The sequence below is a fragment of the Podarcis vaucheri genome (assembly GCF_965113315.1).
Source record: "Podarcis vaucheri genome assembly, chromosome: 7".
NCBI classification, from domain to species: domain Eukaryota; kingdom Metazoa; phylum Chordata; class Lepidosauria; order Squamata; family Lacertidae; genus Podarcis; species Podarcis vaucheri.
Window position 1 is genome coordinate 24419 of NC_138765.1, and position 18213 is coordinate 42631.

At 48.2% G+C, this 18213-nt stretch overlaps 2 protein-coding genes across 2 annotated transcripts in view; one reads left to right on the plus strand and one right to left on the minus strand.

Moving 5' to 3' along the window:
• Positions 1–4894: 4894 nt before the first annotated feature.
• Positions 4895–18213, plus strand: part of LOC309537623 (vomeronasal type-2 receptor 116-like) — a gene marked incomplete at its 5' end in the record, with an annotated part of 84121 nt that continues 70802 nt past the window's right edge. The window contains 2 exons of the mRNA XM_082232513.1: positions 4895–4917; positions 8191–8287. Coding sequence (XP_082088639.1) covers positions 4895–4917; positions 8191–8287 — 120 coding nt within the window. The remainder of the gene's footprint in view (positions 4918–8190; positions 8288–18213) is intronic.
• LOC309535917 (vomeronasal type-2 receptor 26-like) overlaps positions 14077–18213 on the minus strand; it is a gene marked incomplete at its 5' end in the record, with an annotated part of 29932 nt that continues 25795 nt past the window's right edge. The window contains one exon of the mRNA XM_082229424.1: positions 14077–15011. Coding sequence (XP_082085550.1) covers positions 14110–15011 — 902 coding nt within the window. The 3' untranslated portion in view covers positions 14077–14109. The remainder of the gene's footprint in view (positions 15012–18213) is intronic.

An 18213-nucleotide genomic window follows, 5' to 3' on the forward strand; every position in this document is an offset into this window, starting at 1 on the left:
TTGGTACCAGAGACAACTGATCTTCGGCTCCTCTTATTGCGCAGAACACTGCATCCTACCCCGACGGGAGGGAGAGGAGGAGGAATCACAACTGCAGTTGGGAACGTTGCAAGCGGTCCCCCACAAATACGCGAGCTTTTTGGAGGTCTTCTGCGAGAAGGAGGCGGACAAGCTACCCCCTCACCGGCCATATGACTGCAAGATTGACCTCCTACCGGGGGCGACGCTGCCGAAGGGGCGGCTATACTCCATGTCTGAAGATGAAATGCAGGAACTCAAACAGTTCATCGAGCATAATCTGGAGCGTGGCTTCATCAGAGAGTCCAAGGCAGTGGGGGGCAGTCCCGTTTTCTTCGTGAAAAAGAAAGACACGCCCCAAAAACGACTAGTTGTGGACTACCGCCTTTTGAACCAGATGACCAAACCGTCTGATTACCCCATGCCCAGGATTGACGACCTCCTCGCGACGGTGCGCAAGGGACGCGTGTTCACCAAGTTGGACCTGCGAGGGGCGTACAATCTCATCCGCATGCGGGAGGGCGATGAGTGGAAGACGGCCATGTTCACACCGCTGGGCACCTACGAATACAGAGTTATGCCCTTTGGATTACAAAATGGCTCTCACTGTTTTCAAGCTTTTATGCATCACGTGTTGGAGGGACTCCTCTACAAGACATGCGTCTGCTTCCTGGATGACATCCTGATTTTCTCTGACTCGCAGCAAGCTCACGACCGAGACGTGAGGGAGGTGCTCAGCAGGTTGCAACAACATAGACTGTACGCCAAGCTGGAGAAGTGCCAGTTCGACACGACGGAGGTGGATTTCCTGGGATACAAGTTGTCGGACAAGGGGATAGCCATGGACAGCACCAAGGTTCGTGCGGTATTGGATTGGAAAAGCCCGCGCAACCGGAAGGAGGTCCAGCGGTTTGTCGGCTTCGCCAACTTCTATCGCAAGTTTATCAAGGGGTTCGCGATGCAGACGGCAGCAATTACGGACACGCTCAGCTCCAAAAAAAAGAAATTCATCTGGACGGAGCAGGCGGAACAGTCCTTTCAAGCGCTCAAGCATCTCTTCGCATCGGAGAAGCAACTGCTGCATATCGACCCCAGTAAACCGTTGAGGGTAGAGACAGACGCGTCAGACAGAGCCGTGGGAGCTGTCCTGCTGCAGCGAGACCCGCAGGGGGTGTGGCGGCCGGGAGCGTTCTACTCCAGAAAGCTCAGCAAGTCGGAGCAGAACTACACCATCTGGGACAGGGAGTTGCTGGCCATTCATGCAGCTTTCAAGGCGTGGAGGCACTTCCTAATCGGCGCCAAGCACACGGTGCAGGTCTGCACGGACCACAAGAATCTGGAGCACTGGCGCACGGCTCAGTTCCTGAACCAGAGGCAGATACGTTGGGCGGAGTTCTTTGCTGACTTCAATTTCCGAATAGAGTACGTCCCAGGCGACACCAACATCATGGCGGATGCACTGTCCCGAAAACCGCAATACCTAGAAGAGGTGACGCCAGCGGCGGCCATGCACATCTTCGCACCGACGGCGTGGGCGTGTGCCTCAGCTACAGTAGACCTGGATGCGGTGCGACGTGCATTGCGGGACGACTCATTCGCGCAAGACAAGATGGCGGAACTGCTCAGAGGCACGGCTACCACGGACGAGTTCCAGGTGCGGGACGGCTTGCTCCTACGCAAAGGGGCTGTCTATGTACCAGGAGACGACCTTCGCGCCAAGGTACTGCAACAGTTGCACGACGCACCCACGGCCGGTCACTTTGGCACAGAGAAAACGATGGAATTAGTCGCGAGAGACTTCTGGTGGCCCAGGCTGAGAGGAGAGGTCGCGGACTACGTCGCGAGGTGCGACACCTGCCAGAGGGCCAAGCCGGTACACAGACCACCGGCGGGACTGTTAGAACCGCTGCAAACACCGTTTGAACCGTGGGAGAGGGTGGCCCTGGACTTTGTGACGGATTTACCCAGCTCGAGAGGCAAGACAGCTGTGCTAGTGGTGGTGGACTTGTTCACCAAGATGGCGCATTTCATTCCGTGTGCGAAGGTGGCCACGGCGGAACAAACCGCCAAACTGTTCATAGATCACGTGTTCAAAGTGCATGGCCTGCCACGGTCTATCCTGTCCGACCGCGGACGCCAGTTCATCTCGTCTTTCTGGCAGAAGCTGATGGGTTTTCTAAATGTCAAGGTCAATCTGGCATCAGCAAGACACCCGCAGACCAACGGGCAAGCAGAGAGGGTCAATGCCATCATGCAGCAGTACCTGAGATGCTATGCCAATCAACAGCCTGCGACGTGGGTGGATTACCTGCCGCTAGCCGAGTTCGCTTACAACAACACGAAGCACGTGTCCACAGGAGTGACGCCGTTCTTTGCCAACAATGGGAGGAATCCCAGAACCTTCCCGGGACTGGAGAGAGTGGGGGAAGGAGAACCACAGACGGCGGACGCGTTCGCGTCAGAGCTGCAGGCGGTCCACGATCAACTCAGACGGCAGCTGGAGCTAGCTAAGCACGCCTACAAGGTGCAAGCTGACAAGCACAGGCGGGTTGGCGAAGTGATCCAAGTGGGAGACTGGGTCTGGTTGGCAGCCCACGCAGTGCCGACCAGGTCGCTTGCCAAGAAGAAGTTGGGGCACAAGCAGATCGGTCCGTACCAAGTCGAAGCGCAGATCAACCCGGTAGCCTTCCGACTGGCGCTGCCGGAGGGTTCCAGAATGCATCCGGTGTTCCACAGGTCGGTGCTCACTCCCTACAAGGCACCTCACAGGTTCCAGGAGCCAGGGACGGCGCCAAGTCCGCTCCGGGAACGGACGGAGACGCGGGAGGTGAAGCACCAGGACCACATCAACGAGGTCACGGAGATTTTGGACTCCAGATGGGGGGAAGAGGGAGTCGAATACCTCTTAGCCAGAGAGGGCACCCGGGCCAGCGCCAATAGCTGGGTACCAGACTACGCTTTGGAGGAACCCCTGCTCAAGGACGAGTTTCATGCCCTCTTCCCACACAAACCCATGCCAGCGAGCTTCTTCGACGACTGGTTGTTCACACCCACACTTTCTTCCAGCACGTTCCATGGATTCGACTCAGAAGGGGAACCCGCACGGAGCACCCGTTCCCCAGAAGGTTCACCGGCAGGTTCGGCATCAGGCAACTCGTATTGGTGGGACGATCGACCAGAGGAGCGATGGCGCAGGAAGTGGCTGGAGATGCCAGGTCGAGCGACCGACGCAGAGACTGACATGGACGTGTTCGGGGAGGACCTCGGGTTCGAGCACGGCGGTACAGAGATGGAAGAGCAACAAGTCAACGTCGACGACCGCGAGGGGGAAGACTCGGAGGTCTTCAGTTGGCGGCCACCCACGGGGAGCGACCTGTATCCAGCATTCCCTCCCATGATGATGGAGCGCCCAGCACCCATACCGGACAGCGGGGAGGGGGGAAGGGGGGGCTTCGAGGGGGGGATGGATGTCAGGGGTTCAGAAGCAGAGACGCAGAGAAGGGTGGAAACAGAGAGCGAGGGGGAGGAAGCCGAAGGGAGAATGAGTGATGATGACGACCCGAGATCTCCAAGCCTAAGCAGTGAGTCAGAGGACTCCCAAAAGGGAGCCCCAGTGAGCAGAGCAAGGGGGGGATCCGGGGGGACACCACAGGAGGAAGGGAACAGAGGAGATTCAGAGAGCAGCAGCTGGAAGTCGGGACCCACGCTCATAACTGAGGGCGGCAGCAGCTGGAAGTCGGGACCCACGCTCAAGACTGAGAGCAGCAGGGAGGAAGGTAGCCAGGCATCGGGTTCCGGAGGCTGTCAGCAGGAGGGAGGGCACGAGTCAGGGGTGGTCACGCCCTCCTCAGAGAGCGAGGCAACGGTTAAGAGGAAAGTAGAGAGTTGGGCGCGCGCGCCAAGTTCAAATGCAGCGGAAGCTGGAGCAGTAAGCAGCCCGGAGAGTGAGCCAGGTCCTAAAGCCCGCCGCAAGGAGGCAGAAGGATCAGGGGGGTCAGCGTCAGAGGAGAGTAGAAGGGAGGAGGCCCAGGGGGGCAGAAGGACCCAGAGACGTAGGGAGAGGCGAAGGAGGTGGAGCAAGGCTAGGGTATTAAGCTGGTGTGCAAGAGGCGGGGACTCAGACGGGTCTTCGCCGACCTAGAGCAGAAGGTGTAGAGCTGCACGCTGCAGTTCGGAAATGAAACCTGTAACTCAATAAAGACTCTTTTAAAGTGGACGCTGTGTGGCGTGGTCCTATGTGAGCTGGGACCTGGTAGCAGCTCTGACAATACCTAATTGACTTCAACTGACAATTCAGAATATGTATAGTTAATGACTTCACTGTGACTGTGATTTTACTGCATGTAATTGATGTTCATGAGACCAAGGCTTTATGTCTTTATGTCTTAAGATTTTATAGTTTTATGGCAGGATGCGTGGTTGGTTTGAGATGAGAAAGCCTGAGTAACAGAATGCAGGCCTGGCCTCTGATGCTGCCTTCAGGATTTGAGATGCCTTTCACTTCATTGAGCGTTATGAGGATGAGGAAAACCCTGAACAGAAGAATCAGCTTTGGGTCCTATTCCAATCTCTCTGGAAAGCGCCAAAATAGAAGTAGGAATGGGGGTATTTGTGGCACATTGACTGAGTCAAGAACCACGCTGACAGGAGTTTCCCTAAGCAAATACACATAGCCAAATTCTCTCGAGATCTCCACCATCAGCATTTGTCTAGATGCACAATGAAGAGATTGTCATACTTTCATTTTGCTTTTCTTATGAGCTGCTCCCTGTCGTTCAGCTCAGGCCTCAGCAGAATGATGTAGCATTTTGGAGAAAAGATGCAACCCAGTAATCCAGCACTGGATGATAAGATGGAGAAGATCTCCACAGCCACCATGTATTTCCCTTTGGTGCTTAGGTAAGTTGGGACAAATGATGACCAAACACTGCAAAATGCCAACATGCTGAAGGTGATGAACTTGGCTTCATTGAAACTATCTGGCAACCTCCTGGCTAGAAAAGTCACAAAGAAGCTGACAAAGGCTAGCCAGCTCATATAGCCCAAGACACAGTAAAACATGGTAACTGAACCCTCATTACATTCCAGGATGATTTTCCCTTTCAATGAGTGTGTGTCCCTATCTGGGAATGGAGGGGAAGTGCTTAACCACAGAGCACAAATTCCGGTTTGAATGGAGGTGCAGGAAAGGACAAGAGCAGTGGCCGGCCCTTTCCCTACCCATCTTCTCACCCTGGATCCTGGTTCCGTTGCCATGAATGCTAGAACCACAGTGATGGTTTTGGCCAAAATGCTGGAAAGGGCCACTGAGAAAATGATGCTAAAGGCTGATTGTCGGAGAAGGCAGACCACCTTTCCGGGCTGTCCAATGAAGAGCAAGGAGCAGAGGAAGCAGAGAAGGAGGGAGATGAGGAGAACGTAGGTGAGGGTCCGGTTGTTGGCTTTGACGATGGGAGTGCCCTTGTGCTTCACAAAAGTTCCAAGTACTAGAAGAGTGATTAAAGAGAAAGAAATGGCAAAGATAGCTAAAAGGAATCCTAAAGTTTCTTTGTAAGAGAGGAAACTTGGAACCCTGGGAATGCACTGAGTTTGGCCCTTGTTTGCATACTTGTCATCAGGACAATTGGCACAAACATCCACATCTGAAAAAGAGAAAAAACAATTTTAATACTTCAAGATATTGACAAACATCCATCAAATGGAATCTCTTGTAGCACCCAATGAAAGAGTGTCTTTAAAAACTTTTTGATGTTTTTAACTTGAGCTGATGGACTGGAGCGACTGATTGATTCTCTGTACACCAGGAAATTCCCAATTAAATCATGGTTTATACTTTAAATAGTAGTTTCCTTAAATGCAATGCAATGAATATTATTATAATTCAGACTGTTTCCATTTGATTTGTTTTGAAGAACCTTGATCTGAATGCACTCAAGGTGGCTGCAAACATTCCAGTCTTGGTTCAGGCCTGGTTTAAACAATTCATTTTTTTGTTTTGTTAAATAAAATAAATAAAAAGAACCGTCATCTTGCTGAAGCTACAGAAGTCCATATCTTGATAGTTCTAGGAACCTGACCATTTGAAAGTCCCATTAGCCTTAAACACGCAAACAGCCTCTTACTGCCCCATTCACTTGCAAACCTTTACATATGTTTTAGACTTCAATGCATACAAGCATTGCATCCTGTGCATATTAAGTTTATATCTTTAACATCATGCTCCATACCCTTTTTGTCAGAAATCATCCCTTCTGGACATGGAGCACAATCATAGCAGCAGAACTTCTCTCCCTCCTTCTTTTTCCTGCTGTAGCCTGGATTGCAGTTGTCATTGCACACAGAAAGAGGCAACACCTGCATGAAATAATAAAAGAGAGATTAGCAGTAAGAGGGTAAGGCTGGATCTTGACACATCCAAGAAGCATTTCAGTTAAACATGTTGCAAACTTTGTATGAGAAATCGGGTTGGCAAAAACGGAACTCCACAGCGCCATCTGGTGCCACAGTTTTAGAATGTATTAAAAAGCATATAAAGCACTTTTTCTTTGCCAATGTAGCTAAGTCCTAAGAGAGGATGTTGAGAATAGCGATGCCAAGAAATTTCTCCCCACTAAGGCAAGATCTTCCAGCAAGGGCAGCGTAGGATGAAGCAGGTCTTGGCTTCAGACGATGCTCAGTCCCCAAACCCTCGGCCAAATATACAAGTAACTTTCTTAGCCAAGGCTCAGAGAACTGAAGCGGACTGAGTCCAAAGAAGTGTTGTCCCCTAAAAGGGCATTCTGGGGGCAATGGATGGGTAGGAACAGGACTTAGGCTGAGTCCTAAGCTCAGTCTCAGAGTAGTGAAACCCTGTCCAAGGGAATGGGAATCCTGCCTAAACAGTACTCCATCTTCCCTTCTTAAAGTTCATTCGTTTGGTCTTCCATGAATAGCACAGAGGACCAAGCCAAGTCAGGGAACCCCCATAGGACTGCTGCCATGGGACAAAATAAAACCTCTCCACATTAGATGCTCAACAGTTCAAGATGTTTGGTGGGGGGCACAGAGCCCAGATGTTTTGGAACCAGGAGATCTCAAAGATGGTCTCATCCCTTAAATACCCAGCTGATCACTGCACTCGGGGGGGGGGGAGAGGGTCTCCTGCAGATCCCAGTTCTCGACAGGTCCATTTCTGTTGGCACCCACCCTTTGACATCTCTCTTCTCTATTGAAGACCTTCCTTTTTCAACAGACCTTTTCAGTGGGGATATTCATGTCAGTTTGCATTTCTTGGTACAGAAAGTACTGATCTGATGTGTAGAGACATTTCCTATTCTAATTAATTCAAGAGGGTTCTGGAAGCTTCTCTGTGTGAAAGAAACTGGTGCAAACTGTAAGTTTCTAGTTGACATGTAAGTTTCTATTCTGCCTAGAAACAAGCAGAAGATTCACGATGTTTGGGTTATTCCTTCAGAAAAGCTGAGTACAGCTGCCATAAAGTGGTTCTGTTATCTCTTTCTGTCACAGTCATGCTGACTATAATAATAAGGCCAGAAGGAGCCTCGGTTTCACTTTTCCATCTTTTTTTCCTTCTGGTGTTCTGTACACAGTATGCTTAGTGTTAAGGTTTTAGTCTTATTATAAATTATTGCAAGTTTACATTAAGTCTGTTGCAGTGGCGTAGCGTGGGTTGTCAGCACCCGGGGCAAGGCAAGTAATTTGCGCCCCCTAACCCGTGGATTTGCGCCCCCTAACCCGTGGATTTGCGCCCCCTAACCCTAACCCCCAGGTGTTGCGCCCGGTGCGGCCGGCCCCCCCTGCACCCCCCCACGCTACGCCACTGGTCTGTTGCAACTGGATTCCTTATGGACAGGGCCAATCCTGAATGTATTGGATTTGTGACCATTATGCTCATTTGCCTTCAGTAGCAGTAGCAAACTGCTATTAATTGCCTCTGGTCTATTTTTTGGGGAATCCTGCAACATGTTTTAAGTTTTATTCAGCTAACTATATGTTAGAATCCACTCTGGATCGATATAAGTAGACTACATGGCAGTTCATCCCAGGCTGCAGTTCTCTGTGTATTGAATTTGACATTGTTTTTACATACAAAAGTGTTCCTTGCTGTTTTTACACATGAAAGCATTTTTATTATTTATTTAAACAATGTTATTATCATTGTTTTTAATGCAGGCAGGGCTTTTATCAGCCAGAATTCAATGCAACTCAGTTCCGACACCTCTCATGTGGGCGACATTGCCATTGTAAGAGAACAAGGGAGGTGTTCCTGGTGAGTTCTGGCACCTCTTTTTCTAGGAAAATAGCACTGTATGCAGGAAACTGTGTGATGATTTTTAATGTGATGTTTTTATGGTGAAATCACTTTAAGACATTTTATGAGAGACTAGTCAGAAAAGGATCAGAATGGACTGTTCAGTGATGATTTCTTTGGCCATAGCAAGCCCCTAACCCCACCCCAGACACACAAGTCTTTGTTGTTGTTGCAGCAAGCACCAAAAAGGACACAACTGGGAGAAATTAAGCACCCTTCTTTTTCAGAATTCACTTCATGAAATAACAGGAGAGACTGTGGTATTTTAGCAGAATCAAGGCTAGGGTGCAATAAAATATTTAAATTGCATTAAAATTTGCTTATATGACAAAGTTTTGACTCAAGATACTCCAAATGATGTTACTCTGGAGGCAGATATTCTTATGCTTTGTTTTAAAGAAGAATTAAGGATTTACAATGATTTCTCACCTGATTAAATCTTTGATGCCAGACAATTTGGCCATCATAAATGGTTAACTGTTTGCCTGGAGGAGCCCGAGGTTCCAGTCTTCCAATTTTGACTCTGACCACCGACCCATTAGGGAACATTTTCCAGTTTGTAACATCAAAGCCTGTAACTAATTCTCCATTGTCACTGAAGCACACAGTGTCTCCAACGCTGTTATTGAATACAATACGCTGTAGAAAGTGATGGACCTGGATTCAAAGAGAAGGGAAAAGTAGACATGATAACACCCCCCTTTTAAGCTGTCATTTCACTACATTTGTCTTTGATTCTGAATAATTTTTAAAACCCACTATATCATTATGTGGTTATTACTTACCTAAGCAAATTTGAAAAGAACAGCACCACAAAAAGATTTTTTTTGGTATGGAATTGTTTTATAGAATCTTAGATATCATTTTCACCTCTGCATGGAAACATACCATACTTTTAAATGAATGATTTATATATATATATATAGAGAGAGAGAAATTGTAATTACCTGCCATGGCTGCACATTCTGAAATTTCAATCTCCAGCCTTCTGCCATTTTTCTATGCTTGGAACGGGATTCATATATGGCATGCAAAGCATGGGCCACAGCATGGACCGCATTGTAAACACTGTAGCTGTGGCCTGTCATTTCCATTTCAAATAAGACTCCAGGAATGTTCTCCAGCTTCTCCTCCCCAGTGCAGGTTTTCTCCTCCTTTTTTTCTACCTCCTTAGACATTTTTAATGAACAGCTGAATGCCTGTTCCCAGAAGTCCCGAATAAAACCATCCCTTTTGTTCCAGGAAGGTCTGATCTTTTGAATGAACTCTTGGAATCCTAATGGCTGATTTGAGTGAACTGTGAAGGATATGGAACCATGGAAAGTTTGCATTTCCCAAATCTTCTGAACAGACAGTGATTCAAAATCCCAGTGGGATGTAACAACCCACACTTTCCCTAGAGGAGGCAGTGCCATAAAGGGTGCTAGAAAGAGTAATACTCTCAATACTTGAAAGGATGGAGGCTCTCCATAAACAAATAACACGTTGGCATTTCTCTGGATGATAGTTACGTAGGTTTCCCAGTGTTGTACAAGCAAACGTATCAGCTCATCCACATAATTCCATTTTGGTATTCTTATGGTGAAGGCATAACAGATGCTATTTTCATCAAGCATTGGCACCATGGTCTGCAAAAACTGGTCCCCTTTGTCATTATCCACAGCAAAGAGCCCAACCCATGTCCATTTGAAATGCTGAAATAACTGCACAGCTCCCATGTATTGTTTGGCTTCATTTGGGACCATATGGTACAAAAAAGGAAAATGTGTTCTATCATCATGTGATGGTAAAAATGACCCATAAGTGAGCTGAAATGAAAATGGTAATAATTTTGCTGATTAAGATATTTTATTCTGGAATTATAGAATTGCAATGGGCCCAGCAACTCATGTAACCCGACACTATGTTTGATGCTAGAAATTCAAAATTTCCCAACCCACCATTAAGCCTGCATTTATCCAATTTGCATATCAACATAGCAGGAGGAACTTGGTCAAAAGCACTTCTAAAATCAAGAAGTTATGCCTAAAGTGTGAAAAAATTATACAGTGGTACCTCGGGTTACAGACGCTTCAGGATGAGAACAGAAATTGTGTGGCGGCAGCGGGAGGCCCCATTAGCTAAAGTGGTGCTTCAGGTTAAGAACAGTTTCAGGTTAAGAACGGCCCTCCAGAATGAATTCAGTTCTTAACCCAAGGTACCACTGTACATCATGCACAAAGCTTACCTGTGGAGTTTTCTTGCTTGCTGAAATGACGGCCACATTGGCAGAGATCTCAGAGATGCATCCTCCAATGAGAGCTATCAGGTTGTTCTGGTTGTGACATCTGTAGTTGGGGACAAACATCTGTTGTGTGGAAAGCAGACTGAGTGTGGCCTTATAAGTCGTTCGTGCAGTATAGTAGCTGTCCAGGATGCGGAAACCCAGAGAGATATTTGACAAGATTGCAGGATTTTCATTGATCTCTTTGAGAGCGAATGCTAAGGCCAGGATGTGCTGGTAGTTCTTAGGCACTGAACTAGGAAAGGATTACAACTACTTAATAAAAAAGCAATATCTGTACCAACAACAACAACAAAATGCATTCTACTCATTGTCATTGTTCAGCTGAGTGTTTTCAAGACTGAGGTTTACCGTAAACCCTAAAAGATAATGACTTAAAAAAAATTGACAATTGAAACAGACATTCTTCCCATTAAGAACGAAATGGCCTAAATAAATTGGGATCATTCTCATGCTCAAAGATTCTTCCCTGAAAATGTTTTTGTCATTCTCTTACATCCAACACCAATGATCAGTTCATGGTATATTGGAAAATGTGTGTTAGGGTTATATCAAACATTAACATACTCAGATTAAATGCTCTCAGAACAACAGCCATGATTAATTAGGTTTATTAATTTCAACAAGTCTAACAATGGATACAGCTTGGGGTGGGTGGATGTGCTTTGGATTAGGATGACTCCTGTATCCCAGGCCATATCGTGGACAAAGCCGGGCGGCTTGCCACTTCCGTGTCCATCCTGAGGTGTAGCAGCATGGAATCCTGCAGTGTATTACTGTATATAAGTTTCCTGGTATATCTCTGTAATAAAGCACTAGAACCGATCGCTCTGGAATTTTGTGCATTTTTCTTTGCAATCCCTGCAAGTGGCTCCTTCAGAGCATCAGCCAATATCTCTCCCTGGTCTGTATTTGGACCTGCGGGACAGAGCAGACCCCTTCAGACAAACCAGGTGTCCCCCATCCTATATTTGTGTTGCTGTTTATTCCTGCCTAAGTGTAGAACTTTACATTTGTCCTTACTGAAATTCATTTTGTTAGTCTTGGTACATTTCTGCAATCTGTTAATGTAACCTTGAGTAGCAATTCTTTCTGCTGACATACTAGCTACCCCCCCTAGTTTGTTGTCATCTGCAAATTTGATTAGCATCCCCTCTATTCCTTCATCCAAGTCATTCATAAAGATGTTAAGCAACACTGGGCCCAGGACACCACCCTGCAACATCACACTTGTCACCTTTTTCCAGAAGGATGAGGAACCATCAGTGAGCATTCTTCAGGAATGGTAAGCAACCAGCTAGGAATCTACCTAACGTTGTCTAGCCCACTTTCACCAGCTTCTCCACAAGAATGTCACGGAAGACATTGTCAAAAGCCTTATTGAAATCAAGATATGCTACATCCACAGCATTCCTGCTGATCCACCAAGCTTGTAATGTTAATAAAAAAAGGTAAATAAGATTTGCCTGGAAGGTCTTAGTTTTGAGAAACCCATGCTGGCTGTTAATAATCACAGCATCCTTTTCAAAGTGCTCAGAACAGACAATAAATAAATTCTTACTGAAGCACAGTGTTGCTTTATAATGTGTGCTCCATTACTATGGCCTGAACATTTTATAGGAGAAAAATAAAATAAAAATAAAAATAAAATAAATGAAATAATGCCTTACATGGGTTCATCAATCATTATCTGTGTAGGCTGTTCTGTGAAAGAGAGGTTATTGTAGAGGAAAAAGACCTGAGAAACAATTCCCCCAATGACCAGGTCGCCCGGCTGGTAAAAATTATGAGGAATAGGAAGAGGATCATCAAAGATGCTGCAGTTAATAGAATGTGTCTTGCACACCGTATGACAAAGCAGTAACAGCAGAAACACCATAACCAACACAATCCTGTGGAAAACACTTTCCCTCCCGACATAGACTGCCATGTTTCGCCTCAACCTTCTTATCTGTTTTGCTACAAACTCCCTTGAATGGTGCCAAATGGTGGTGCTACACTGATTTACACCAGAGCCTGGCATTTTAGGGACTGCATGAACTATAGCCTGGTCTTTGTATTTAGTAATGGCTCTGTGATCATCAATGTTCCTGAAGAGGGTGTTCTATTTCTCCCTTCACTCCCCCTCCCCCCAAAAAAACCCCTGCTGAGTGCCAGGTATGTAAAAAATGATGAAGAACAGCGTATACTTTGGGGGTTAAAATCATGGCAGAATCATCTGGTGGGAAGCAGACCCTAACCTGTGTCCAGATCCACTGGTCAACAACACGAGGGTTTTATATCTTTCTTTCTTGTTCAGATTCTGACTGATGGTCTTGCCAATGACATACATTGTGTACGAGGATGGAAACCAGTAATTTTGACAATGAGAGGTGTAATGGTAATTTCCCCTGAGTGTTGATGTTCCTTGAAATTGCATCATGAGCAATTGAAGTAGTAGGGTTTTTTTCTACCTGAACTCTACAACTATTTTTTCTTCCTTGAATGAAATGCAGTTGGTTGCAATTAGCTAGGAAGGCTGCTTTGTCCCTGACTAGAGATAAATTATCACACATGGCTCACACACACTTGACATACACCAACATCATCATCATCTTTACCCAGCCTTCTCCATAAAGTTCCCAGGTGAGTTGTACACACACACTGGCAAAAGTCTGAGCTTAAAGCTATGGGCACCCAAGTGGTGGCTGCAGACACCCAGGGTGTCATCAGTGCCTCCTATGGAGACCATAAGGGATATTGTTTTTCCAGTTCTGATGGTTTATGTCATTTGTTTGCATAATGCGCAAGAATATCTAAACTAGTAATTTTGGCATGGATAGGTGTTATTATAATTTCCCTTGAGTACTGATGACATTTGAAGTTGCATAATGAATGGCAAAAGTTTTCCTTTCTTTTCTGTTTTGAACTCTACAACAATTATTTTCTTCTTTGAGATATATGTAGTCAGTGGCACTTGATGAGGAAGTTGAAGGCCGCTTTTGTCCTAGAGAGAGTTTGTTGTTATTACTAAATTTGTTGCCTGCATCACACCCTAAATTCCAGGGGTGCCAACTTGAATAAAATAGGGGGGCAGGTAAGCCCCACCCCACATAATTGATCACAAGATGTGGTGCACTCACCGCATTTGAATGGCAGTGCACATTGTCCTGAGGGGGCCTGGAGCCCACAAATATTTTTTGATCAATCTAAGTTCTTGGCAGAGCTATGCAGTTTCTGGTTCTGATTTATAAATCTGGATCAGACTCTATAGGGTCCAAACTGACCCAAACCTGATTGGCCCACCCCTGCATCCACACCCAGATCATGATCATGATCCAGAAAATAGAGTTCTCTAGTCTGGAGCTGGTCAAGAATAAGAAAACAACACAGAGGAAACTGATGAGACACAAATTTATTCAAAGATCAAGATCAGAGGTCAGAGTGAATGATATTCTGGGACTACTCAAGCTCTAAGATATGGACACACACACACACACACACACACACACACACACTATTTTCTTCCCCTTATTAGGCTTTCCTTGTTGTTCAGGTCAGACCTCAGCACAATGATGTAGCATTTAGGGAAAAAGATGCAACCCAGTAACCCAGCACTGGAGGACAAGATGGAGAAGACCTCCACGGCTACCATGTATTTCCCTTTGGTGCTCAGGTAGGTGGGAACAAAGGTCAGCCAAACACTGCAGAAAACCAACATGCTAAACGTGATGAATTTGGCCTCGTTAAAACTGTCAGGTAACTTTCTGGCCAGGAAAGCCACAAGGAAACTCACAACGGCCAGAAAACCCATATAGCCCAAAGCACAATAGAACATGGCAGCTGAACCCTCATTGCACTCCAGGATGATCTCACTCTTCAGTGACTGCATGTCAGTATCTGGGAATGGAGGGGAAGCACTTAGCCAAAGGGTGCAAATGCCAGCTTGAAGGAAAGAGCAGGAAAGGACCACACAATTGGCCAGCCCCTTCCCCACCCATCTCCTCATTCTGGATCCGGGCTTGGTTGCCATGAATGCTAGAACCACGGTGATGGTTTTGGCCAGAATACTGGAAAGGGCCACCGAGAAGACGATGCTGAAAGTCATTTGTCGGAAGAGGCAGGTCCCTTTTCCAGGCTGACCAATGAAGAGCAAGGAGCAGAGGAAGCAGAGGAGGAGGGAGAGGAGGAGGAGGTAGGTGAGGCTGCGGTTGTTGGCTTTGACGATGGGCGTGTCCCTGTGCTTCGCAAAAGTCGCCAGCACGAAGGTGGTGATCAGGGAGAAAGCCAGAGCGGAGACAGCTAAGCTGAGCCCTAACTTTTCTTGGTAGGAGAGGTAGCTCAGCCCCCTTGGAACACACCCTGTTTGGTCCTGGTTTGGGTAGTTTTCTTCTGCGCACTTGACACAGGCATCCATATCTGGAGGGTGGAAGAACAATTAAAAATGTCAAGATGATGACCTACATCTACATGAAAGAATCGGTTATGGCAGGCAATGAAAGTGGTCTGGTTTGCCAGAGCTTGAATCTGGATTCTAAATAACCTTTATTATATGTAAATTTACATATAACTTAGACAATACATACAATACACACCACAACATAGACACACCATAGACACTAACTTCTGATTCCTCTCATTGTGCTGTTTTACATTTTGTTAGTCTATACACATTTCATTGTTATTGTTTTACTTTCCCATTTATTATCAAGAAAAATTTACTATGTACTTTCTCTATAATTCAAGATTCATTCTAAGTCTGTCAGGAGATTAACATCGTCACAGTAGTTTTTAAGATATTCTTTAAATATTATCCAATCTTTATTAACTTTCTCTATTGAGTTTCCTCTTATTCTCCCTGTCATTTGGGCAAGTTGTAAATATTCTATCATTTTCTCTTGCCAATCCGTTTTTGTGGGGCTGTTATCACCTTTCCAATTCCTTGTTATCCAATTTTCAGCCACTGTGGTTGCATACATAAAAAGAGGTATAGGATTTTTCTTAATCTCCATGGACATGATACCTAACCGCAGGTGTCAGAGCTGCTACCAGGTCCCAGCTCACATAGGACCACGCCACACAGCGTCCACTTTAAAAGAGTCTTTATTGAGTTACAGGTTTCATTTCCGAACTGCAGCGTGCAGCTCTACACCTTCTGCTCTAGGTCGGCGAAGACCCGTCTGAGTCCCCGCCTCTTGCACACCAGCTTAATACCCTAGCCTTGCTCCACCTCCTTCGCCTCTCCCTACGTCTCTGGGTCCTTCTGCCCCCCTGGGCCTCCTCCCTTCTACTCTCCTCTGACGCTGACCCCCCTGATCCTTCTGCCTCCTTGCGGCGGGCTTTAGGACCTGGCTCACTCTCCGGGCTGCTTACTGCTCCAGCTTCCGCTGCATTTGAACTTGGCGCGCGCGCCCAACTCTCTACTTTCCTCTTAACCGTTGCCTCGCTCTCTGAGGAGGGCGTGACCACCCCTGACTCGTGCCCTCCCTCCTGCTGACAGCCTCCGGAACCCGATGCCTGGCTACCTTCCTCCCTGCTGCTCTCAGTCTTGAGCGTGGGTCCCGACTTCCAGCTGCTGCCGCCCTCAGTTATGAGCGTGGGTCCCGACTTCCAGCTGCTGCTCTCTGAATCTCCTCTGTTCCCTTCCTCCTGGGGTGTCCCCCCGGATCCCCCCCTTGCTCTGCTCACTGGGGCTCCCTTTTGGGAGTCCTCTGACTCACTGCTTAGGCTTGGAGATCTCGGGTCGTCATCATCACTCATTCTCCCTTCGGCTTCCTCCCCCTCGCTCTCTGTTTCCACCCTTCTCTGCGTCTCTGCTTCTGAACCCCTGACATCCATCCCCCCCTCGAAGCCCCCCCTTCCCCCCTCCCCGCTGTCAGGTGTGGGTGCTGGGCGCTCCATCATCATGGGAGGGAATGCTGGATACAGGTCGCTCCCCGTGGGTGGCCGCCAACTGAAGACCTCCGAGTCTTCTCCCTCGCGGTCGTCGACGTGGACTTGTTGCTCTTCCATCTCTGTACCGCCGTGCTCGAACCCGAGGTCCTCCCCGAACACGTCCATGTCAGTCTCTGCGTCGGTCGCTCGACCTGGCATCTCCAGCCACTTCCTGCGCCATCGCTCCTCTGGTCGATCGTCCCACCAATACGAGTTGCCTGATGCCGAACCTGCCGGTGAACCTTCTGGGGAACGGGTGCTCCGTGCGGGTTCCCCTTCTGAGTCGAATCCATGGAACGTGCTGGAAGAAAGTGTGGGTGTGAACAACCAGTCGTCGAAGAAGCTCGCTGGCATGGGTTTGTGTGGGAAGAGGGCATGAAACTCGTCCTTGAGCAGGGGTTCCTCCAAAGCGTAGTCTGGTACCCAGCTATTGGCGCTGGCCCGGGTGCCCTCTCTGGCTAAGAGGTATTCGACTCCCTCTTCCCCCCATCTGGAGTCCAAAATCTCCGTGACCTCGTTGATGTGGTCCTGGTGCTTCACCTCCCGCGTCTCCGTCCGTTCCCGGAGCGGACTTGGCGCCGTCCCTGGCTCCTGGAACCTGTGAGGTGCCTTGTAGGGAGTGAGCACCGACCTGTGGAACACCGGATGCATTCTGGAACCCTCCGGCAGCGCCAGTCGGAAGGCTACCGGGTTGATCTGCGCTTCGACTTGGTACGGACCGATCTGCTTGTGCCCCAACTTCTTCTTGGCAAGCGACCTGGTCGGCACTGCGTGGGCTGCCAACCAGACCCAGTCTCCCACTTGGATCACTTCGCCAACCCGCCTGTGCTTGTCAGCTTGCACCTTGTAGGCGTGCTTAGCTAGCTCCAGCTGCCGTCTGAGTTGATCGTGGACCGCCTGCAGCTCTGACGCGAACGCGTCCGCCGTCTGTGGTTCTCCTTTCCCCACTCTCTCCAGTCCCGGGAAGGTTCTGGGATTCCTCCCATTGTTGGCAAAGAACGGCGTCACTCCTGTGGACACGTGCTTCGTGTTGTTGTAAGCGAACTCGGCTAGCGGCAGGTAATCCACCCACGTCGCAGGCTGTTGATTGGCATAGCATCTCAGGTACTGCTGCATGATGGCATTGACCCTCTCTGCTTGCCCGTTGGTCTGCGGGTGTCTTGCTGATGCCAGATTGACCTTGACATTTAGAAAACCCATCAGCTTCTGCCAGAAAGACGAGATGAACTGGCGTCCGCGGTCGGACAGGATAGACCGTGGCAGGCCATGCACTTTGAACACGTGATCTATGAACAGTTTGGCGGTTTGTTCCGCCGTGGCCACCTTCGCACACGGAATGAAATGTGCTATCTTGGTGAACAAGTCCACCACCACTAGCACAGCTGTCTTGCCTCTCGAGCTGGGTAAATCCGTCACAAAGTCCAGGGCCACCCTCTCCCACGGTTCAAACGGTGTTTGCAGCGGTTCTAACAGTCCCGCCGGTGGTCTGTGTACCGGCTTGGCCCTCTGGCAGGTGTCGCACCTCGCGACGTAGTCCGCGACCTCTCCTCTCAGCCTGGGCCACCAGAAGTCTCTCGCGACTAATTCCATCGTTTTCTCTGTGCCAAAGTGACCGGCCGTGGGTGCGTCGTGCAACTGTTGCAGTACCTTGGCGCGAAGGTCGTCTCCTGGTACATAGACAGCCCCT